General features: G+C 36.8%; 1 protein-coding gene across 2 annotated transcripts in view; it reads left to right on the forward strand.

Moving 5' to 3' along the window:
* Positions 1-9,441: 9,441 nt before the first annotated feature.
* The window catches only part of LOC145688029 (ras-related protein Rab-29-like), a 42,389-nt gene continuing 26,201 nt past the window's right edge, over positions 9,442-25,629 (forward strand). The window contains exons 1-3 of one of the 2 annotated variants that reach the window (XM_081761708.1): positions 9,442-10,307; positions 17,136-17,336; positions 20,657-20,838. In XM_081761708.1, the coding sequence (XP_081617834.1) occupies positions 10,286-10,307; positions 17,136-17,336; positions 20,657-20,838 (405 nt within the window). In that variant the 5' untranslated portion in view covers positions 9,442-10,285. Of the gene's footprint in view, positions 10,308-10,350; positions 10,487-17,135; positions 17,337-20,656; positions 20,839-25,629 lie in introns of those variants that run through there. The other variant, XM_081761707.1, reaches the window with a different exon arrangement.

A 25,629-nucleotide genomic window follows, 5' to 3' on the forward strand; every position in this document is an offset into this window, starting at 1 on the left:
GGGTTGTAATACTGGTAGTTAGAGCTACTTTTAAGAGCTTCAAACTCAGGGATGGGTTTTAGTTATGTATAAAATGAAAAAAAGTTTCCTCTTCTGGTGGGGCAATCACCCCGATCGTCCCCTTGGATCCGTCCCTGCTTTATCATCTAGCATCTTGCTTTTAACATCCTTCCGAAATCCTGCATAGTTTCAGCAAGTTTATCAAAAAGCCGCAAAACCTGCATATGAGAAAGAAGTTCGTCGTGGGAAGAAAAAGAGCAGCAGAAATGTACCCTCTTCCATTGATTCATACAGTCGGTAAACCAGACAAACGGCGGGAGGTCATCCCTTTACCGATGCCTTAGAGAAGGGGCGCTAGAGTAAAAACAATTTAGTGTTTCTGAAAATGAGGTAGAAAACGAGTTTTTTAAGTATTAATGAAATTATTGCATCACAAGAGAAACAGCCATAATTAAAAATGAAAAAAATCAGAAGGTACGTAAAACCTCTTGTTTCCAGAAGTTTTAATGTTTGTGTTGGAACTTCAATCACTTTTTTGTTTGAATTAGGAACAAAAAAACTAAAAAAAAACAGAAAGGCTTTTCTTCATCCTGAGTTATTATTAATTTTAGAGATTAAAAAAAAAAACTCCTGAAGTATTAAGTAAGTATTAGGATCTAGCATAATTTGGATCAGGTTTTGAAATAATTCCGAGCTGTGCGTCTGACAACGCTGCAGTTGTTATTCGTAGTGCTCTCTCCTTCCAAATGAAGAAGCGAACCACATGTTATGCATCCTGTTCACGGAAAAACTGGATATTTAAGATGATAACATGTGAATGCACTCCTTGAGTGCAATTATGGGAGGAACACTGGTTTAATCCCCTAATACAAGCGCATAATACAGAACCGGTTCCTCTCGGGCGAGAGGAAATTCGAACAAACTACAATCACGATCACTGCAAAATATCATATTGTAGTCAGCAACACATTGACTATGCAGCTCAGTCCTTGGTTCTGTATTAAAATAGACCCATATACGTATAAATAAGAAGGGTCTCCAAATGGAAAAGATGTATGAAAAGAAATAAACTTCCCTTTCGGTATCTGTAAGGATTTTGACTACAGCTGGTATTTAAAGAAAGAGTGTCCTTAATGTGTTCCAAACTAAATATTATAGTGTGTGAAGAATATAAAAGTAACATCAACTGTTTTCGTGAAAGAGCTTCACATACAAATAGTTGATTTTGGCATATCAGTAAAAACCATAATAGATTTGAAAAATCGTAGTTAAAGAACAAAACGAATAGGTCTTAGCCCTATTTATAATGATAAAAATTCTATTTTCTACTGTTTACAATGAGAATTCGCGCGCCAAATGCTTTTTTCAAAATTTAGACTGAGGATCCCGTTTCTCAGTGATTATTTGTCAATGGTATGTCCCATCAGGATATTCAACCAATTATGATACTCAGCGCGCGCTCTCGTATCACCATGTCAAATTTCGTTAAGAATGGTTCAGGCATCTCGGATTAACCGAACAAACGAACGCCTAAGTCGAGTAAACAGGAACTTTGCTCAAACTCAGGGACGCCTCGAGAGCGTCAGTCGAACTAATAAACTTGTGTTAAGAGGTGACTGGTCCTCGTGTGTTCTAATATTAATAGTGTTGGTACGGACAAATGTAACACTTCACTACTTTGGAGTTCATAATCTCGAAATTATTATTTCTTAGTTGTCTGCTTTTTCGTCGCCTTATTCATCCATTTGGACTTATGATCCTGCGTTAAGTACTCATCGGAATGCACTTAACAAACTATATCGTACATTACGAATTAAGTTAAGAATCATTAGTACTCTTATTAGATTCAATCTTTTCAAAATTTGAGCATAGCTTTACTGAGCCTTCGTATGCAGTCACTGTGTGACGCAACTCGGTGACACAACTGCTTGTGAGGCATTGCTTTAAATTGTTGCGTTTGTACGAGGTAACTGCAGTTGCCGTCACTAAAACGGTTGCCGTCACCGACCTCTCTCACTCAACTGTCTCGAGCAACTCTCAGTGTCCGTCACTCGAGGAAAAGCATTGCTTTAAGTTGTAGCCTTCGTACGGGGACACCAGGGGCGGATCCAGGGGGAGGCGATCGGGGCGATCGCCCCCCCAGAAGAGGAAACTTTCTTATTTTATATATATAAATAAAAGCAATCCCAAAGTTTGAAGCCCTTAAAAGTGGCAGTATGACAACCCACCGCCCCCCCAGAATTCGGTCCTGGATCCGCCCCTGGGGGACACTGCAGTGACCATCACCGTACAATGTTGCCAGTGTATCTTGATGCCAATGTATGTATATGCTTTAAAAAAGAGTACTGATCAGACGAAATATGCACACTTGATCTTTCCGTACCTGCCCTAGTCGCGGGTTTTCTACCCCTCCCCGATGGGGAAGTTTTTAACACAATAGAAAATAATAATGAAAAACTTATTTTATGCATATAAATTTTAATGAATTTCCATTTTACAAATGCTGTGAAGAAAGACTAATTACTACAAATCCATGATATTTTCTTGTTATTTGAAATACAAATAGTTACTGAGAAGATGAGTTTGAGTTTTACAATATATGTTGGCGCAATAATGAAAGAAATTCGTTTTGAATTTTCGTCCGTAATAGTTTGAATATTCCAACACTAATAATTTCATTAAAAGGAATAAAATAATCAGATTATTGAAATTTATCTAGATTTATATTGTGACAAGGTGTTGAGGAGCACATGCACAGGAGGGATGTGAGGGATGTGCAGTATGCCATAATTACCCGCCTGTTCGCTACTGTCTACTGCAAGTAGAACGTTAAAATTCTAGCTTCGACGACCAATGATTAAAACCAATAGACTTGCTAACTCAAATATTATTTGGAGACTGTTTAACTTCTATTATTATTATTATTATTATTATTATTATTATTATTATTATTACGTAACAGGATTTATATTCTATTCTTAGTGCGTGAGTCCGTTACTTCCACGATAACTCTAGGATAAATGCCAAATTGTTATATTCTGTTTTTGCACTAGATATGTGAAGCGATTATAGTATCTCGTCCGAGTTCGTTAATTGAGACGCTTAATCAATCGGACGTGGTAAAATCAACCATTTCCGGTTTTAACGTTGCCATTATAGAGTGAAAGCCGTAATAGATACCGAGATGGGGTTTTCTCAATTCGATTAAGCGTTCCAAGAATAACTGAAATGTACATCCTTAATACTGTATTAAAACTGGAAGTGATAGAAATTCAGAAAGAATTCCAGTTTTAATATTAATCCATATAGAGAAAAATCGATAAGAGAGCAAGTTCGATTTCCTTGGAATCGACTTAGCCTTCTAAGAATAGTTCGCATCTTCTCTCTTAACAATTTATTCAAATCGGTAGTTGCAAAAATAAACCATTTGCGGTTTCAGTGTTGATCGCCATAGAATAAAAACCGTAATAGATAGTGAAAAGTGTTTTTGTAATCAATTTAACATTCCAAAAATATGTACTATCTCCTCTCTTAACCCTCTAATGAAACCAGAAATAGCATAAATCAACTACTCCCGGTTTAAACGTTTATTACTATAAGGTAAAAGCGGTAATAAGTAGGAAAAAGGGGTTTTCTGTAATCAATTCTGTCCCAAGAATATTATTCCATCTCGACTCTAATCTCTGTACTAAAACCAAACGTGGTATACATCTACCATTTTTGGTTTCCATACTAATTGAAAAAAAAAATATTGGCGCGCTCCTCTTTATTGTCTTTACCAGAATTATGCATTATTATTATTATTATTATTATTATTATTATTATTATTATTATTATTATTATTATTATTATTATTATTATTATTATTATTATTAAATCATTAAGGAAAGAAGTAAAGGACAAATATATGTTGTTGACAAAACCAAACATATATTGATGGGATTCCTTGTGGCTAAGTGCTTAGAACTTTGCTGCCCTCGTAGGAATCGGGTTCGATTTCCGGTGGCAGGTAATCTGGTTTGTAGATCTACGTCCCATGTAGCCTAGTAGCGTAGGTGTTGAAATTAAGTTGAACTCTAATAAAAATATATAAACAAAAATATTGGCAAGTGAAAGAGTATTACCTGCGTCTAACAAAAGAATATAAATTGAGAAATTAATTACAAAGTTTATGTTGACTTTGGAGCAGTAATACCTCAAAAATGTATCTGTCCGTATTAACTCCAGAAGTTGATCAAATAAAGGTTTCGACATACGAAAATAGTTAAAGAACTTCATTTTGTCTGCACACAGATCACGATACAAAGTATTACAACGGTGTTTTGGTTAGAGATGATATGTCACGTAAATGAAAGACTGGAAATTGGATTTTATATTTTATTACAAAATAGATAATGATGATGAAAAGATGAATGAATGAGATGAAAGATCCGGAGTTCTAAAAGGGGATAATTTAAATTTTTAACTAGACCGGTCTACACATTGACCTGAGGGGTCTCGGTTTATGACCGGGTGTCTCGTTACCTGAAGGCTAATGAAATTGAGACAAATGAATTTAAACATGCCAATGCAAGGCTATGTGTGGAAATAGAATATTAGCTTCCTTTTTCCTCAAATGAACCTCTTTGAGAAACAATTCAAAATATGGTTTTGCTTACTCACATATCTCTCAGCTGGATGCTGTCCAAAGAACTGGGCTAACTGTTGAAAGTGTTGTTGTTGGAACTCATACGACGCACTATGCACTTGTATTCGGTTGTTGAGGTCCTTGGTTCAAACCCGCCAGGAAACTGTTTCTCTTCTTCTTCCCTTGTGGCGTCGCCTCGTAGGCTCGCCGGGCCTCGCTACTCGGCTTGGAACCTTCTTGTCCAGGGTTCGAACTTGGCTGGCGGCTGTCCTCGTCGTCAACCTCGGCGGAGCTGGACTGGGTCTGTAAAGTCCTCCCTGGAGGTCGTCTCAGGCAGAAACGTTTCTGGACACTTGAACGTGGGTCGGATCAGCTACTTGGATCTCTGGTGCTAGATGCTACATCACCGAAGTATTGGCGTCGGGTCCTTTCTTTCGGCCCACAGAGCGACGGCGTTGACACTCTATTCACTCGTGTTGAATTGGACAAGTAAACTTTCTAAATTTGAGATTATATATGGATAAGCATCCTAGTTTACTCATATGGGTTTTAATTTTAAGTCGATGAAAGTGTGTTACTGTGACATCCGTGTCCCTATTTCCGGAATAACAGTCTACTCTGGAATCGCAAAGGACGCTCACAGTTCCAAACAAGAAATGCTAATTTCTTACTAATAAAATGTGTGTGTGTTTTTTTTAATATACTTATAATTTTGCCCATTCTGGCTGCATGTTCGCTACAGTATATAGAGGCCAGTTTGCAATCTCGTTGATAGCATAGGATGCACAGACATTCTTTTGTTTCCTTTACGTTTCTTCTTTTTGAGCAGCAAAATAAGAAGTGCTTGCCTTCGTTGTATGACGATGAACGGATGCAATAAAATATGATTATGATTATGACTATTAACTGCCATTTCTCAAAGTGTAATAACTTGGGACGGTGGAAATGCTTCTACGAACTATATGAACCGGATAGTCGCCGAATGGACACTGAAATCTCGAACCATGAATGGCTATATGCGCGATTCTGCTCGTTCCATGTATTTCTGTGTGTCCTGGCAACAACATTCATAACTTGGGCAATAAAAAGGATGGGGAAACAGAAAAGAATAAGAAGCATCGGTACCTGCTGTCGGTTGCCTGTCTTTTCACAAGCAGTGACTGAATAAGAAGGGGACCTTACATAAAAGAATGGTCTTGCATTGTTATTCAAAATAAACTCATCGATAAATAAGTTTTCATTAATCATAACTTATCACACTTTAAACAGAGCTAGTGCCTTTCTCTTGTAAATGTGCCCTCGTCGCCCCCCTCTTATAGAGGAAATATTCTCTTTGCTTTGGGGAAAGTAGTGAATGCCCTCGGCTGTGTTACCAATTTGTCATTCAATTGTTTTGTCATGGCGAATGTTTTACATGCAATTATTTTCTACATTTTTTCAGTTTTCTACTAGTATGTTTTATATCAATAATCTTTGTCTGCCACGATTTCGTATTTAATCAATATTTTATAATTGTGCTAAACTATTCGGAATCAGGAAATTTAGTTTGTCCATGCTATCCATTTTTCTAATTTTCTCAGTTTTACTACATATTTTAAACCAATTATCGTTTTGTACATTCTACATAAAATACTACAATTTCTACATAACACACTTCAGTGATTTGGTCGACATAGCTCAAAAGCAGCGACCATAAATACAATAATTTAAAAAAAGAGACTCGCGAATGCACTGACCACAGTGATGCCAACCTATGGGAAAAATCCCATTTCGTGGGAGTTTTGACCTCATTTTTCGGAAAGGGATAATAAACAATATATATGGGACTTTTTGAGAGGATCGAAATTTACGGCTTATTCATTTAGATATTGTAAAAAGTGACTATCACAGAGAAATTTAATTTATAATATTACAGCATACTTTTAATTAGTATAATGTGGGATATTCACATGTAAAATGGGATTTTTTTGCATCTCGACATGAGATTTCATTGTTTCAGGTTGGCATCACTGACTGACCATTCGATCGCATTACTCTTGAACGAAAATTAATTAGAATTCATGCTGGGTCTAGGAAAATTCGGTGTAGGAAAATTCGGTGTAAGAAAATTGGGTGTGAGAGAAATCGGTGTAGGAAAATTCGGTGTACAGAAAATTCGGTGTACGGAAAACTCGGTGTGGGGAAATTTTGGTGTAAGGTAGATTCGGTGTAATACATATTGAATATTACCACTTATGATAATTTACGACATTTCATATTGTGAAAAGGAAAACCATATAATGTAACGAATAAAATGTTATTACCTATTTCAAGAAAAGCAAATTTATTTTTCTGCCTTGAGTCCAATACCTCTTGCATGTCTTTTGCGGGGTATTACTATAACTGCTTTTCATCACACAATGAAGCTGACACTTTTTGTCAGAAATAAAACAATTACAACTATAAGTTCAGATAATAGTTATAGGAACAACTAAAAACACCTTTCCTATATAGTACATCTAAGAACATATAAAAGGTGATTCTTTTAAAACTCATGGATTTCATTTGGGTCTAGATTTTCTAACTGAAGTCCGATTTTCATGCGGTTTGTGGCAAATGATCAAGGAACGTTGGAAGATTTATGGAACTATGCTTACTTGTTTAAATTCATTTGGGGTAATATAGGCCACGCCTCTAGAAAAGCAGCAAATATTTGCCACTGTACCGAATTGGAATTAGGTGAGGTGCGGTATGGAGTTTTGAGTTTCTTCGTTAGATGGCAACCTCGCGACGGTCAATAAGAAACGGGTAACTGGGCCGTTGTGTTGAGAATTATGCTGTGCTACTGTACCAATATGATCAGGACACAGTTACAATAATGTACTCTTTGGAGCAACTCTATTTTATCGTTAAAAAGGTTTTGGAGGCCGGGATCTGTTGTTGCTACGCAAAGGGCAGCTACACGCAACTTTGCCTCACGTTCTGCCCCAAACAGGAACATAATATGGTCGCTAGTGAATAAATTGCAGGAAACAGGATCGCTTCTGAGTAAGGCAGGGAAGCATCGGACACCAGTGGCGGATGTTGTTGGACATAAAACTTAAAGATTTCATTTCATTTCACTAACACTTAATTTGTATTCTCACTAACACTTAATTTGTATTCTTCAATTTCGCTTCAAATATCCAATATCTCATTCGAACTGTAACGTACAATGGCGAATATTTGCTGTTTTTCTTGCAGCCTGCTTGATATTACCCCGGATGAATTTAAACCAGTAAACATAGTCCCATAAATCTCCCATTCTCCCTTGATAATTTGCAACAAACCGCATGAAAACCGGACTTCAGTTGGAAATTCTGGAGCCAAATGAATCCATGAGTATCACTCTGCATATACATATGTAATTGCAAAAATATATTGATGAAAAAAGTCTTAGTGGAAAGGGCAATAGAAAGCAGTATGGTTTTATCATATAATATTTGTACAAATAGTTTAATTCTCCTCCAATCAGACACTTTAGTTTGTTTGCCTTAAGTTAAGGTAAACAAATACTGCAACCCTATTGACTCCTTATTGACTTCTCCTCCAATCAGGCGTAGATACTTTAGTTGAGGCATTTATTTTTACACCTTTGAGTAACATAAATAAACTATGTCGTTTCTGAAGAATTTAAATTTAAATATTTATTTATAAAATAGACAAAATCGTCTGAACATTTTTGAAAAATCTACAATTTTCAACTTTACCCGTCTAGTTTTTTTTTTTTTTTTTTTTTTTTTTTGGAAATAGAAAATTCTAGGAGACATCCTCAAAAACAGCATAAAAACTTAAGTTTTAAATAAAATGTCAATTGGTAGCGATGGTCGCTTCGCTAAATCACACAAACGGACATTAAAAAACAAATTTCTCGTCATGTAAGGGCCATGAAATGTTAAAATCCGTCGAAATCTAGAATTCAAATTATTTCACGATCACAATTTTTCAAAATTTGGTATAGCAGACAGTAAAAGTACGTTCTACACAAAATTTGAACTTAAAACTAATACGCTCATTTATCCTCAAAGTTGAGTTTTTAATAAATCCTACGGTCTACAACAACGAATCTTTCTTTACACCGAACATTCCCCACACCGAGTTTTCCGTACACCGAATTTTCTGTACACCGAATTTTCCTACACCGAGTTTTCTTACACCGAATTTTCTTATACCGAATTTTCCTACACCGAATTTTCCTGCTCCCATTCATGCTATTCCATTTATGAAATATGAACTTTTTGAAGCAAGAATTGTACTCTTACTACCTTAAAAAGTTTTTCTTGTAGTAGTTTCATTAAAGAGTGCAAATTAATTTCACTAGGACTGAGTATGAATACATTTTGTGTACAATCATGTCCAAAATTATTGTCGCATGTCTATAAATATGTTGTAGGAATATTATTTGATAACGAATTCGCCCGGTATTTCTTCCAATGTTAGTATGTGTATAATCGGCAAAGTCATGTATGTGGTAAATTTCATGTCAAAAGAGCAGAAAATAAGACAATAAAACGAAAATAAAACTTTCTTGTCCATTTACCAATATTTTGTTTTATTCATTTTAATTTTCGTATTTACAATACTTTTGCTATGAAATTTACCACAAATATACATTTTCCGATTATACACATAGTGTCAACATTAAAAGTCGCCTGCAAAATCGTTATATTTTTACAAGACAATTATAGATATGCGACATCATTTTGGGCATGAGTGTACATAGCTATAGCATAACTACAATTCATAAAGTACGAACCAACTTATGCTAGGTGGCCACTATAAAGCAGAAATACTACCTAACCTAGCCAGAGTAGGATCGCAGGAAGAGCCCGAGCCGCAGCGAGAGGATGCATCTGTATGATACTTTTATGACCACTTTGATCACTACCTTCACATAGCACTTACTGCATCACGTCTTCCTTATGAAGTAGAACGTGGTAAAGTCCACATTTTGCAATTCGTATTCCTACTTTACTATACGTGTGTGATGTAAAATTTTGATATATCATAATTACTTATACAATCCCATTCCGGAATCTAGTAACATATTTCTTCCGTAGACCTTACAATCTTGTTCCTTCATAAAATGGAATAGCACCACAGAATTTTCAGCAAAATGCTATGTTCAAAAAATGAAATGAGGACGTTAATAGTTCATTTTCTCTCATTAAATCCGTCTTTGCCAAAATCATTGTTTTGTTGTTCTGTAATATTGAGTTAACACAGTCTGATGTTTCATATCTTTGCTAGAAACTGCTTGCAGTGTGGCCACAGTTTCGGCGGGCAGACGATAAGTAAATGATTGCGTGATAATTGTTGTCAGATGATCAAACGACATGCGATTAACAAAGAAGGAAAAGTCAACTTGAGATAAAAGAGAGAATTCAACATGAAAACATTGTATACCTCATATATGTTATATTGGCAGTCTTCTTTTCTAACTGTAATTAGTTCTTGACACTACCGTGTAGACATTTATGCCTATAATATTCGTGTACAATTTGTCTACTATATATTTTTCTCCACAAACTTATTTTTTTCGTACGTTGTGAGTGCATTGATATGCAAGAGCAAATGCTATATGCAGTAAATGATGAATAATAGTTTTTGCCGAAAAGAAGTTGCAGTGGTGAAAAAAGAATGGACTTTAGACACCGTTTAGGTAAGTGGCTATGACAAATATCTTTGTGTATCATTAAAGTTACACAGTTTCTTTACAACTGTCGAAGTGGTACAGTTTGATTCAATTTTTTGGTGGATGCAAAAGTGACAGACTGTGATGGGGTAAACTTTACAATACACGCTCCAACTGCATGTCAATACTTTGGGCAGCTATAAAGGGTAAGGTGGGGTCAAGTTTGGTTAAGATTACCGGAGTTTTGACCCATTTTCTTAAAATTATTCGAAATTTGTTGGGATTAAGTGCTGTATCGCCGGACCAATTTTAGGAAATTTACCTGGTCAATTGGAAAATAAGTTTGTGAGGAAGAATGAGTGAAAGTCAGATAAGGGGAATAGTAAAATTTGAGAAAGTGGCTGTATTTGTTTGTTTTTAATGATGTAAGCGGTAATATATGTGGAGGCGGATGGACTATTTCGCGGAGAGGTAAACTTGTTTTACTATACGGATCCATAGATTGTAAAATGTACAGAAATTTTTTTTGGAGTATGTTTATTACAAGGGGTCCAGAAGCACGTAAAAAAAAAAAAAAAAAAAAAAACACAAAATTTACATGAGAAATGAATGCTGCAAGTACTTAGACGTAACGTAACCAAATCTAACCTTACCTAACATGAACTAACCTAAACTAATCTAATATTAGTAGAAATAAGCGAAATTCTATAATTTTTGGAAAATCATAACGTAAACTAATACAACAAACTAACTAACCTAACCGAATGTGAACAGAAATTACCAAAATTGTAACATTTCTAAGAGAAAAGAGCTGGACCCCTTCTGCTAAACGTAAACCATTTTTTGACAAGTCTTTAATTTGCCAATTTCATGTCGAGAAGACAATCCAACCAACCCGTGCGGAGCTTCTATCCCGTCCCTACTACTACTAGTCCTCCAATACAACTTATGCTATGGATCAAGGATCTTATAAAACATCCGATATATAACATCCTTGCTATGGATACTATAGTGATACTGCATGCCTAATGTAACGTATTTTAACGTAACTCAATGTAATCCAACAAATATAACCGAATGCACCACATTTTTGTACTTTTTCCGATTTTCAAATTGGTTCGGCGATACAACACTTTTAGGGAAGGTTCTAGAAAACAGGTCCTGCCATATAGGTTAGTTGCTAGGTTGGTTCCTTTCTCTACCGAAGTTCAATATTTAATTCACATAGTATTGCCGAGTGAGAGTTAGCGAGAGAAGGCGGGTAGGAACCTCATTACAGCTAAATGCGAAGGAGGACTGCATGGGGGGAAGAATGGGTATTCTAGTACCTTGCCAGCATTATAAAGTTGGTGGGATACTATTTTAAGGGGGCACACTTTTACAAAATTTACGGAAGAAAGATGAATTCTGATTTCAAAAGAGGAACATATAAGAAATTGGAACATATATGCGGATCTTAGCCTGTAGCATGCGTAAAACGCGTTGTAAACACAAAAGAACGTACTGTTAAACATGGAAGCGATAACAGGCAGTGTTGTGAGTCGTGATGCTTCAAGGTCGAAATTTCCGAAATCTGTCCGGCTCGTTCCAGTGAGCAGTCTGAAGTGACGTATAGGGTGCTGATAATGTCCGAGAACAATGTTAAGGTATGGCGGAGCTGATTGATGTCGTGTTCACATATTAAAGAACTTTGAAACAAGAATGTGAGTTACTCAAGTCTGATGTAATGTGTCAGAAATGTGACGAGCATATGACAGTAACAAAGAGAAATAGGTATATCAATTGATGGCTTAACATGTAATGTAAGACGTGAAATAAAAGGAAACAAAGTGCAGTTTTACTATACGGGTCCAAAGTATAAGTAGTAGTAGTAGGAACGGGTTAGAAGCCCATCGGTAGCTTGTTGGGTTCTGTTTTCGACATGAAATGGGCAAATTAAAGACTGCCAAAATTTTTCTATACATTTTACAATCTATGGATCCGTATAGTAAATCTGCACTTGAAAAATTAGTACTGAAAAATTGCAAAGGAAAGGATTGTGAAAAATTCCAGTGGAAGGCACGATATGTTAGTTTTGGTGCTATATGTAGTTTACAAGCATCCCTGCCATCACTGACGCGTATACTACTTACGGACGCATCCCCTTGCTATAGTTAGGGCTCCCTTGTTGTGATCCTGCCCTGACTTGATTAGATACCTGTCGTGCTTTTTAGTGGACACCTAATACAATTTGTTTTTGTGTTTTGAAGTTTGATCTTGTTTTATTTTCAGCCTTTCTAAAGTGTATTTGCACCCATCAATGTAACTCCTCCCTTAAGAAATGGTATCTAAGATAGAAAAAGTACATTCCCTGCTAAGAGAAGTTCACAAGTATGTTCGCATAAAATAGGATACTACGGTAAAGTTTACCCTATAATTCTATGTGGCATAACCAAATATAGTAAGAGTGCACTTTGAGCAGAGCAAGTGAGAAGAATGTGATATTGGAGGAATAGAATCACCGTTTTTTGATTGTAATATGTGAGGCTAGGTTAGGTATCTCATTCTGTGAATGCTCAAAGTGCACTTTTGCACCAAATATGGTTAAAGTACTTCTAGAGATCTCTAATATGTAAGAGACGCACATTAAATAAACACTTTCTGAAAACCAGCGAATAATCTTTTGGGAAGGAAAGATTTAATATTTAAGTAAGTCAACTATGCAAATATCAGTACCACGCAATCCTCAAGTGAGAGAAAAAATGAAATGAAATCTAAGTTTTACGTTCTACGTTTATGCCGGATAGGCTAAAGGAGACTGTGATTGATTAGAATTGAAGGAAATGGTGGAATGAAGAAAGTGGGGGGAAACGGGGTAACCCCAAGAAAACGCACACACACAGTGTTTGTCCACCACAAAGTTCACTTGGTGCGGGCTGTGATTGAACCAAGGACCCCATGCACCAGAGGTGAACGCTCTACCACTGAGCCACCGCGGCCCCCTCAAGTGAGAGACCCAAAGAGGTTACTATCATGGGTATGTTGTAATGTTACATGACAGTCACTACAAATAACGGCGCCCTAACGTTCTGCGGTATTCTCTTGCCTCCGTTCGCTTTAAGTATCTGTGGCTCCTTGCCTTCCCAATGGACTAAGTAAGAAATACATAGTTACATACAAGCATAGTTACAAAATAGTAGTGAAGTATATAAAATGAATTTTAAGAGACATAATTAGTGCATTCAAACATTATATGTTGGTACTCGCATCCTTTATCTCTGCAGGTATCAGTAGTAAGGTAAAGTTGCTAATAGATTTTATGCAAAATACGATTGTACTCGTATATTTCTACACCTTGTATATTTGTAGCTGTATTATTAATCTACACTATAATCTTCTCTAACATTAGTAATTCCTCTTAAAAGCTAGAGTTCCTCCATAGCTAAGCGGTTAGCGTACGCGCCTCTGACGTGGGAGAGCCGGGTTGCATTCCCGGCGGGAGTTCGTGTGGTTCGGATTCCACGTTAATCAGTAGGTCCACGTCTCATGTGGCCTCGCAGCTGAACGGGACGTTAAACTCAAAATCAACTCAACTCCTCTTAAAAGCTCTCCTTTAGCCTAACTGGCATAATCGTGGGACGTAAAACTCAAAGATTTCATTTTTCCTTTTAAAAGCTGTAATTAATAATAGTCGTGCTTCCTTACGTGCTCTTTCGTTACTTGGAGACCTCTGAACGTTACACAACCCAGTAGGCTGTAGAGCAGCGTTTCCCAACCTTTTTCAACTTGTGGCACACTACAGGTGCAACTTGAATTCTCGCGGCGCACACATACATATTATTATTATTATTATTATTATTTGCAAATATAAAATACCATGGTATTTTTTTTTGTGATTACTGATCTCCTTCTCACAGAGATGAAAGCTTGATCACTGGTTTTTCCCCTATGCTAATTCATTATATTTATTTTTTATTCTAATTTTAAAATAGAAAACAATTGCAATGAAATATAGTACTCAGATTGTTAAAAGTACGCTTTCTTTTTCGAAAACTGTATCCAACCTTTCACTAAGAACGAAGATCACTAAATAACGAACGAACAAACAAATGTCTTGTACTTTTAACTTTGCTGTTTTAACCGAAACCGGTGCACATTATTGCAATCTCACAGCTTGCGATGCGTCGAAGTCAAAACACAGCTGTTGAACAAATTGTTGTTCTGTCATTCACGTGCGAATGAGTGTTCTACGAACGTTCACTTGACGCGTACCGTACAAGTGCTTCCATTTCTCGGTGTTAGTATGACTCTCAATTGAAACGTAATATAGCAACTAACCGTGGAAATGTATACGAGCCGAAATACTGTCTGCTACACAGTAATAGATGTAGACAGTAATTTTTTCCATGGTAGAAATTCATAGTAATGTGAAATACAAATATATACATTTTTCCTTATGTCTTCCAATTTGGTTGCTATAAAATTAATAATTTTGTTTTGATTTCCTCGCGGTACACCAGCGGTCCATTCGCGGTACACCGGTTGGGAAACGCTGCTTTAGAGGCTAGGTGAGTATCTTGCCCTTTGCAAATTTACGATCGGTTTTGTATTTCTTATAAAAGTGTGAATATGCACTGAACTCCCAAGTTATCACATCGTTCACAGATAGAGATCTGATGGGAATACGTTTGGTGACCAGGGTAACTATGACAGCTTCTTCACGCCTTAGGCACTTCTTAGTATAATCATAATTATCATCGGTATTCTGCCGTTATTGGCAAGTCACTTGCTGCAACTGAGAAGTTTCCATGCTCCACGATCTTCCAATAACCGCTTCGTCTTCACATACGATTTTTCTGTGTTGATATCGTCCATTAATTGTAGCCTCTATCGAACACCTCCCTCCTATTTCTGCCGATGTCCCAACCAATTTCTCTTCCTCTTTCTGATAATATCTGAAATCGTTCTTTTCTCCCCCACCATTTGTAGCACCCTCTCATTCGTCTTCCGCTCGACCCAACTAATTTTGTCCATTCTTCTCCATACCTACCTTTCTAAAGCTTCCAGTCGTTTTTCATAATTTTTGCGCACTGTCCATGCTTCTGCCCCATACAGTACAATACTCCACACGAAGCAGTTTATGAGTCTTTTCCCCAACTTTTCTCAATGTTGGGGCCGCGGTAGCTCAGTAGTAGAGCGTTCACCTCTGGTACATGGGGTCCTAGGTTCGATCCCAGCTTGCATCAAGTGAACTCTGTGTGGATAGATACCGTTTTGCGTGGGTTTTCTCATCATCGTTTCCTCCAACTTTTTTCATTCCACCATTTCATTCATTTCTCATAATCACCGTCCCCTTTATCCTAACCGGCATAACCGTGGGATTTAAAACGTAAAGATTTAATTTTATTTTTCTTTCTCAAAGTCCCACAAAACAGACTTTTTTTTTTTCTCGTAAATGCTTCTTTCGTCATTCGTATCCTTGCTTTGTGTCAGATTGTTCTTAGTACGCAGCAACTTTATTATGGTGTAGCCACAGGTTTCTTTACATTTTGGAATGCACTTGCTCTAAGGTTTTTGTATGTAATTGCCCATGAAATCCCTGCAGTGTGTTGCAGTCGGTATTCTTGGGTTAAACAAGGGTTTAATTTAGCGGTAACATTACACAGCATCGTACAGTTAGTGGCGAAAACTATGCTGAAAGTTATAAAATAATTTCACAAAGATTGTTGTGTGTTTAAGTACGACCATGCTGTATGTTATTCATTCCGCCTAGAGATGAAATGTGTGTCTTATTTGTGAAGAAAATTTTAGGTATCAATTTGATGTGTTTGTGAAACCATTCACCTTTCACGAAACTATACACAGCTAATAGCGTAACAGCTGTATCATTATTGGCGACATCAAAGTTTAACGTTGTGGGTCATGCATCAGTAGTTCTTAATGTTATTCGATGAAGGCCACCCCGTTGGTCTAGTGGCTAACGCTTCTCTTTTGTGCAAGGGGTCGTTATTTGATTCCCGGTCGGAGAGTCTTGAAATTCGAACGCATTACGGTTGTTCGGATTCCATCTTGAACTATAGGTCCACGTTTCATAGCCTCGGTGCTGAAAGGGGCGCTAAACCTAAACAAATTGAGACAAAACTATGAAGAGAACTCCTTCGTGGCTAAGCGGTTAGCGTACGCGCCTTTGGCGTGGGAAGCCTGGGTTTGATTCCCGGCGGGAGCACATGCGGTTCCGATTCCACGTTATAACTAGGTCCACGTCTCATTTAGTCTCGCTGTTGGACGGGACGTTAAACTCAAAATCAACTTAACTCAAAACTATGAAGAAGCCAATAATAGTTAAATGCTAGGTAGTGTTATTATTATTTAAAATGAAGCTAACAAATTTGATTGTCAGTGACCTGTTTTTCTGAAGTTAACTTATTAAACAGACAGTATTCTATACCTAGGTACATAAGGAATTTCATTGTATAGACATACAAAGGAAAGAAAAATATATATTTAGTCATAAATAGATAATAATCATAAATTAAAGTTAGTAATTATCTGTTTAGAAAATAGTTTCTCCTATAGGAAAATTACTCTAAGGCAAAGAATAATGCGTAAAAATATTGAAACCTTACAAGTTATGCGTTCAAATATGTTCCTGTGAGGTTAGACATCTGGTGTATGCAATTGGTGCTACGATTGCATTATTTATACGTATACATGACAGATGGTTCTTTAACGCATATAAGAGGATTTCCATCAGAACACTTGATTAATTGACTCTGTCTGTGCTGAAAGCTAGTATGTTTAGAATCATGAATGGAGTGTCACGTCTATCGTATAATAACATCAACCTACAAAATTTTTCAAATGGATTTTTTACAGAGGTTCCTGTTATGCCCGAAAAACTGTTTAAAGTCATCATAATAGGAGATCCAACCGTGGGAAAGACTTCATTCGTTCAGCGTTATGTGCAGGACACATATAAGCGAGATTATAAAGGAACAGTTGGAGTCGACTTCGCCCTGAAAATATTAAAGTGGTCCGAAACTCAGACTATTAAATTGCAGCTGTGGGACATTGCAGGTAAGGTGCTAAATAATGCAATCGTAGCATGTGTAAAATGCCATTTTATTTTAATTTATAAAAAGAAAAAAAAAAGAAAGTAAGTTCAGTGTAGCAGCACTAGCATAATCCAAGCATAATTGAATCGGTGAGTGGGAAAAGAACATCATTCCAAAAATATAACATTCCACGATAACAATTTCTCTATAACTAAATATCCAATCCCATTATTTTTTGGAATTTTGGGAAATGAAAGGACTTAACATACGCTACAAATCTCCCATACAAATATTTTTATATAAGCAATGGTATTTCCGGTAACCAGTTTTACTTTTCGTTTTTCAAAAGTAACGTGTTGGGGAAAGTTCTCCTTTTTCCACTCACTGATTCAGTTATTCCTTTACCCGTGGAATTAGTAATGGGAATTAAAAACGAAACCACTGTGACATTAGATTGTTATTGCTGTTGACCATGGAAAACATTAGAGATTTTTGTGGAAGAAAATAGAATTTTCCTATTTTAAAGTTAATAGATCCACAAAACCATCCCCGCTTGGTGTTCGTATGGACGAAATATGGTCTGTGATATGTTTTTATGTTTTAATTTACGGGTCGTAGCTGAATAGCAAGTGTGCGCGGTCTTGGAGTTCGGTTCCTGGAAGTAATGTGGAATGTTCGATGCAGTATTGTTAGTTAGGAAGCTACTTGAATTAAGAGGTTGTAAACGCTGATCTAGAAAGTTCGAAAGTAATGGCGCTGAAAGTTAGGCATCATTAATTCAAAACGACCTTTTGGTCGACCATAAACCTTTATTGGGCTATAACCACGGAATTTACCGAATGTACTAATTGCTATTAATCTTACGTGTAAATCCCAATTTCATTACTTTGACGTCCATAATGAACCTTATTATAATTGAAAATATTCAGCATTTAGTCTGTTGCATCGAGGTTCAATCAAAATCTCTAGGCTAATTTATATTATTATTATTATTATTATTATTATTATTATTATTAAGGGTAAAATCCTGTCACAACTCTATCGTTTTGAAGGGCAGAAGGCTTTAGATTTCTATTCAGTCTTATCACTGCGTGTGACTCGCAGTGTATGACGAAGAAGAAACCTCAATTAGACTATACCAGCATGTTCTCTGACGTATATTTTGCTCCTTCAGGTGCAACCCAAGGTTCCATTATATGACAAGTCTTTATGTCTTTCGATCTCCTATAACGTTTTCGTTACGAAAGCACGTGCCTTAAGTGAAAGTTTTGTCGTTGCAGTCCACTTTCTTGAGGGCCGCGGTGGCTCCGTGGTAGAGCGTTCACCTCTGGTGCTTGGGGTCCCGGGTTCGATCCCAGCCCCCGCGAAGTGAACTTTGTGGTGGACAAACACCGTGTGCGTGGGTTTCCTTCGGGTTCTCCCGTTTCTTCCAACTTTCTTCATTCCACCATTTCATTCATTATTCATAATCACCGTCTCCTTTAGCCTAACCGTGGGACGTAAAACTCAAAGATTTCATTTCATTTTTCCACTTTCTTGATTTGCCTGAATTTTGTTTCTGTCAGTGCTATACAAATCACATATACAGTACTTATACTCATTACTGATTTAGTAAAATTGTAACTACTTAATATTAGGCAAGTTTCTTTAATAAGTCTCGTGTAATAGTTATCTTTTGAAAAGAAATTGTAATTTCGAGTGCATAGAGGTGTGTTAATTAGACTCCATTGGTTTAGTTTTATTCTTTTCCATAATATTTAGGTTTGCTTGTGCTTGTTTTCAAATATTGTTTAGTGGGATTCAGATTTAGGCGTTTGATGTTTTATGTATGTTGGGTTTAAGTAAAAGTTGTACTTATAATATCTTGAAGTTTGAGAAGGAGACCCACTGATAAACTTCAAAGAAAGAAAACAGACTATCCTAGTGAACCTTTATCTGTACAAGAAACATTACCTACAAGAACCATTGCAATGTCTTTAATTAATTTATTTATTGATTTGATAAGGATACTTTTTCTGCTTTATAAATGTCTTAGTATATTATAAAATGATTGAAGTGTTTATTATTATTATTAATATTAACTTCTTTTTATGACGGATTTACCATGATTCGTTTTTTTATGCATTGTTTATTTATTAATTTTAAACAGCGCATGCTCCATTTTGAGCAGAAACTACAGTTTACACAAAAGGTATCTAGAGTTTTTGATGCACTCATCATACATTCCAAATGAGACACATTGGATTATGAAAGTAATGCGATAAACTGATGTATTAGAAAGTTTATTTATTTATTTTTGCGTCTAATAATTTCGATATATGCACCTTTGGTGACCCTGCATATGTCCAAGTAAGGTTTTATATCCTGTCATGTCCTTGCCTGCATATCTGGTAGAATGGATTCACTGTTCAAGGTCATTTAAATCTTGAATTTTCTGAGCATACACCAGATCTTTTAGGTGCCCCAAAGGCGTCTGGTCAGAACTGCGAGGAGACCAAGCAATTGGTCCTCTGCCGATCCATCTAGCAGGAAACTGTTTTTCTATCCATAGCTACAGGGAACCACCAGTCCTTTCAAGATACTTCCTGTTTCTTATAATTGTTTCAGCCGCTTACGAATATGTTGACAGGGATACTCATACTTCCGACGAAAGTTAGTTGCACAGTGATGAGGATTTAGCTTCAATAGCTAAATAATGCACTGCACTTTCACGATTGGATTCGCCGTCGCACTACCCGGCCGACACCGTTACGGCAAATGGATTAGTGAAAGTCAAGTGGAGGTAAAACCTGATGACGCAACAACATCGCCTTTCCAGGGGAAAAGATATTATGAGTTCTCTCACAGCCTTCAGAAAGGAGTTGAGTTGATTTTGAGTTTAACGTCCCTTTCTGCAGCGAGGCTATATGAGACGTAGACCTAGTGATTAACGTAGTGTCCGAACCACATGAGCTCCCGTGCAGAAAGAAGAATGCAATAATTTAACACACGAGACAAATGAGAAGCATTTAGGATCTTGTAATTCTTTTAGCAAGGCTCTGTATTAGATGTAACAAGTATATAGCAAAAATTGGAACCAATAATAATAATAATAATAATAATAATAATAATAATAATAATAATAATTAAAAGTAACAGAAAAATAAAACTGTAATATTACAGCAGGAAATAAATACTCCCAGTTCCTGGATCAAACTCGATCTTCTGTATAAAAGTATGTAATTCAAATACTTCGTAGATGTTGTAAAAATGTAAATAATGTAGTGATTGGTAGTTGCATGGTTCAAGTATTATGATTATATTTAGTTTTTATTTTGCAGTAGAAGTTTATTTCTCTTGTAGGTCAAGAACGCTTCACGTGGATGACAAGGGTTTACTACAAAGATGCACATGGTTGTGTAATTATGTTTGATTTAACAAACAAGAATTCCTTCGTGAATACTTTAAAGTGGAAGAAGGATGTCGACACAAAATGTTGCCTTCCCGATGGTAGTCCTATACCATGCATGTTATTAGCTAACAAGGTAAATATGCTGTTGTGTTCATGCTTTAAAGTTTTGTTTGTTTAGTGTAGCGTTTCTTAAGCTTTTCTGAACTCGAAACCACTTTCATTTCAGCATCTACGGACCGCCTTGCTCTTGTCCTCTTCGAAAACAAATTTATTATTATTTTTTTAAAATGTTTTGAACATCTGCCAGTTTAGTTATATTTTAAAAATAATATTAATTAAAATTTCCTTAAGTTTATATTAATACTAGCTGAAACCAACTCGTTCTTCGCAAGCGGGAAATAGGTTCATCGAAAATATTTGAACCTTCTTCCCTCCTTAGGATAAGTATTTCAATGAAAGTGTAATAATAAAAGTACAACAATTACTCTACTTTTGATATAAATTTTGAAATACTCCACCCACACATACGTCGTTTAATCAAATGAAATGAAATGAAATCTGAGTTTTACGTCCCACGGTTATGCTGGTTAGGCTAAAGGAGACGGTGATGATGAGTGATGAATGAAATGGTGGAATGAAGAAAGTGGGAGGAAACGGGAGAACCCCGAGAAAACCCACGCACACGGTGTTTGTCCACCACAAAGTTCACTTGGCGGGGATCGTTTAATCAAATTGATATGATTTAAAAATTTCAGCTTGCGGTAGGTACAAACTATGTTCTGAAAGTCATTTCAGATGAGTCAGCCGTTGTTCCGACTCCAAAAAATATGAATTCGACACTTATATTAATCATTTGAGACATTTTTTCACCTCTTCCCTCCTCCTGTTGGTGGGACTTAAACGGTATTGGGAGCTTTAATATTCATTTCAGCGACCCAGAAAACTGTAGCTTGCACACTAATTTCGTTTATTTATTCCATGTTAGCTTTGCTTTAGTAATTCAAAATAGAAATAACGCACAGCCTCTGTGCAAAGCACAATGTTTTATAGAATATCTATAAGTAACAGTTTCGCTAACTAAACCTTTAGCTTCATCAGACATACTAAAACACAAATATCGGCCGTCAACCTTTGCAAATCCTACCCTTCGGGGTGTCTTACAGCTACAGTATTTTTTCCAAATTGTAAGTCATATGTCTACCAAGTTTGGTTGAAATCGCTCCATGGATATATATATATATATATATATATATATATATATATATATATATATATAATCCAGATGACACGCCCGCTCTTGCCTAAACTTGGGCTTAAATGTCATCAGGATTATCAATTAACAGCTTAGAGACCCCGAAAACTATAGACCCAACACTAATCTCGGTCATTTCAGATTATTTGTGTTTCATTCCCATGCCAATGGAGCAACGCCAACAGGGGTGTGACTATTAATCATAGCGGTACTGAAGACTATAGATTCGACACTGATACCGATTGTTCTTACATGTTATTCTTTTCCAACTTCCAAGAGTTGCTAATGGGGGTAAACGTCGACTTAAAGGCATCGGAAGTCACTATTCACCTCATGAACTCCGAAAAATATGGATTCGATACTAATATAGGTAATTTTTTATTACTTACATACAATCCTACTTCCCACGTCCACCTAGGCACGCAATGGTGTCTTATCTCCCACTGGATAAACTTGGACCTAAAGCGCATGGGGACTGTCACCAATCCACGTAGGAACTCTATAATTATGGATTCGACACTGGTCGTTTTCGATTATTTTACATGTCACCATTCCACTTCCACCCCCTCGCAATGTGCTAATTGGGGCTGAACTTGGATTTAAACGGCATCGAAACTTTCACAAATAAACTTAGGGGCTCCGAAAGCTAAGAATTCGAAATTGATGTAGGTTGAATGTGATAGTTTTTTTTTTTTTTTTTTCCTAGGGAATACTAACGGGGTCTGATTTTGGACTTGATCTGCATCGGGGATGTCACTATTTATCTCAGCAACCTCGAAAGGTATGGATTCGACAATAACGACGGTCCTTTTATGCTAGGCAGGTCTTACTCAACTAGAAGCTGAATGTAGACTTAAAGAGCATCGAAATTGTCACCAATCAACTTACGAACCCCGAAAACAATGGATTCCACTCTGATATCGGTCGTTTTCTGTCATTTTTACATGTCACTCCCCTCCACTCCCTCACAAGTGTACTAGCGGGCTGATTTTGGAATTAAAGGTCATTGGAACTGTTACCAATCAACTTAGGAAACCCGAAAGCAATGGATTCGATACTAATATCGGTCGTCTTCGATTATATTTACGTCACCATCCCCCTCCCCGAAGGTTGGTAATAGGGGTTGAACTTGAACTTGCACGGCATCAGGAGTGTCGCTCTTCATTTTAGCGACCCCGAAAACTTTGGATTCAACACTAATATAGGATGTTCCCGATTTACGTCTTACCCTTTCCTTCACACCGCTAGGGGTTCTACAGATGTTTTACTGCTTCAACCAAACTTGAGCTTACATGCCGTAGGAACCATCACCAATCAGCTTAGCGACTCTGAAAACTATGGATTCGATACTAATATCTATCGTTTTTTCGATTATTTCTTTGTCATCCCTTTTTACACCCTAACGGGGTGCTGGTCCACTCAGTTTTTTTCAGGCTAGTCATATGTGTACCAAGTTACATTGAAATTGATCAGGACACCTTCTTGTCCTTAGGAAGGGAAACTGTCCTAAAAGGTAGATGAGCCACAAGGTGACCAAAAGCATGGAGATCTGAAAACGAAATGGAAATGTTACCACATTATTTTTTTCCTAGGAGAGACGAACGAGAAAAATAAATACAATCATTATTCTTACTGAGGTAAAACATTTTAGAGGTAAAATAGTCCCCCGTTCGGATCTCCAGGTACTCCCGGGAGATTGATCAAAGGAGAAAATAATAACTTTCATTTCAGCATAGGAGTCTTGAACATATGAACTTTACGAAGTGCGGATAAACTTGAAAATTTGAAAGTGGAAGTGGATGAGTGTAAAGTGAACATAGTGGGTGTGAGTGAAGTGCGATGATCAGAAAAAGGTGAAATAGTATCAAGAAAGTATACAATATTCTATTCAGGTGTCGTTTAGGTCGAGCAGAGTGTCGCAATAGCAATGAGGAACGAGATAGTGAAAAGTGTAACTAAAGTTTAATGCTGTCGTGAATGTTGGATATTTGTAAAACTAAGTGCAAAACCAGTGCATATTATGATAATACAAGTTTATATGTCAACAACCAACCATGATGATAAAGAAGATGTAATACATGACGAGATTAGTGACATATTGCATCAGGAGTTTAACACCATAGTAATGGAAAGCTTCAACAGTGTGGTGAGAGATCATGTGGACCAGATAGAAGAAAGGCACGGAACCAGATGTTTATCTGCTTCTGTAAGCAACATGATGATGCTGACGAATAGTGGTTTAAAAGGTACGAAGCTATACACGTGGAGAAGTCCAGGACATAAACACTACCAAATCGATTATATTCTTGTCAAACAGCAGTTTAGGAATAGTGTACGGGACGTGAAGACACTTAAAAAATGGACATTGATTCGAACTTCAATCTCCTAAGTGACGGAAGTGCAAAGCTGGTTAAAGTCAATCAAGAAAAACGAGAGAGTAAATCAAAAATGGAATTTATAATGACTAAGAAATGTGGACAGTGATGTGAAATAAGGGATAGAAGAAAAATTGTGTGCAAAGAACAATATGGTAGGCAGCGTAGAGAACACCTGAGAAAAAGTTGGGATGATCTAGGCACACAAAACAACAATATTTGTAAGATGGAAAGAGCAGCGAAAAAAAAAAAAAAAAAGCGCGATACTTAAGAAGATGGAGGAACCCAAGGGCAAAAACCACGGACATAAAATGATACAGAAGTCTGAATAATTAATTGAAATTGAAAAGAGAATCTGACAGAACTAGAGAGAAGTACATGGAAGGGATATCTGAAGTAGATATGATCTGATGTGTCAGAAAACACAGTTGGGAGGAAAGGCTAACAAAATACAGGCGCGTTTGGAATCGAAGATCAGCAAGGTCACGTAATCACTGATTATCATGGAAAATATAGGATTTGGGAGCAATACATAAAAGATCTTTATGACCAGAGGAACCGCCCAAGTGGTATTACGATCAAAGCAGAGGAAGAAACGGATGAGGAAAAAAGGACACAGTTTATTGAAAAGAAGTAGTACAAGCCATCAAAGACATACGAGGGAAAGAGGCCACTAAAGATGACGACATACCAGTGGATTTGCTCAAGGAATTAGTAGATAACTCAATACAATTACAGAATTCACTTATTAACAATATCTACCTGACTGGACTAAGAAAAAGCGGGAAAAGAAATGCATTGATCACAGAACTCTCGGACTTTTTTTTTCCCCACACAAGAAAAATTATTGCGCGCATACTGAATAAGTGGTTGGAAAGTAAGATAGAAGAGATGTTGAAGGAAGATCATTTTTGGTTCCGGAAAGGAAAAAGCATTTTAGATGCTATTGGGCTGATAAGAAATATATCAGAACGAGTTCTTGGCATAAGGGAAGAGTAGTGTTTGTGCTTCATCGAGTGACAAAAAGCTTTCGACCGGTTTAATTGGACCAGAGTTCTAAAAAATATTTAAAGAAATCAAGGTCAACTGGAGGATCATCTATTCATTTGCGACCTATACCTGGTACAAAGAGCGAAGTTGCACTTGAATCAAGGCGAAACAAATAGTGTGGAGATAGGGAGAGGAGTTAGAGAAGGATGTTATATGTAACCCCAACTATTTAACATTTACAGTGAATGCGTAAAGAAGGAAGCATTAATTTAAGTTGGAGATTTCAAATCTGAAGGGAAGATCATGG

Source organism: Thermobia domestica, chromosome 6 (genome assembly GCF_964235325.1).
Source record: "Thermobia domestica chromosome 6, izTheDome1.hap1.1, whole genome shotgun sequence".
Taxonomy (NCBI): domain Eukaryota; kingdom Metazoa; phylum Arthropoda; class Insecta; order Zygentoma; family Lepismatidae; genus Thermobia; species Thermobia domestica.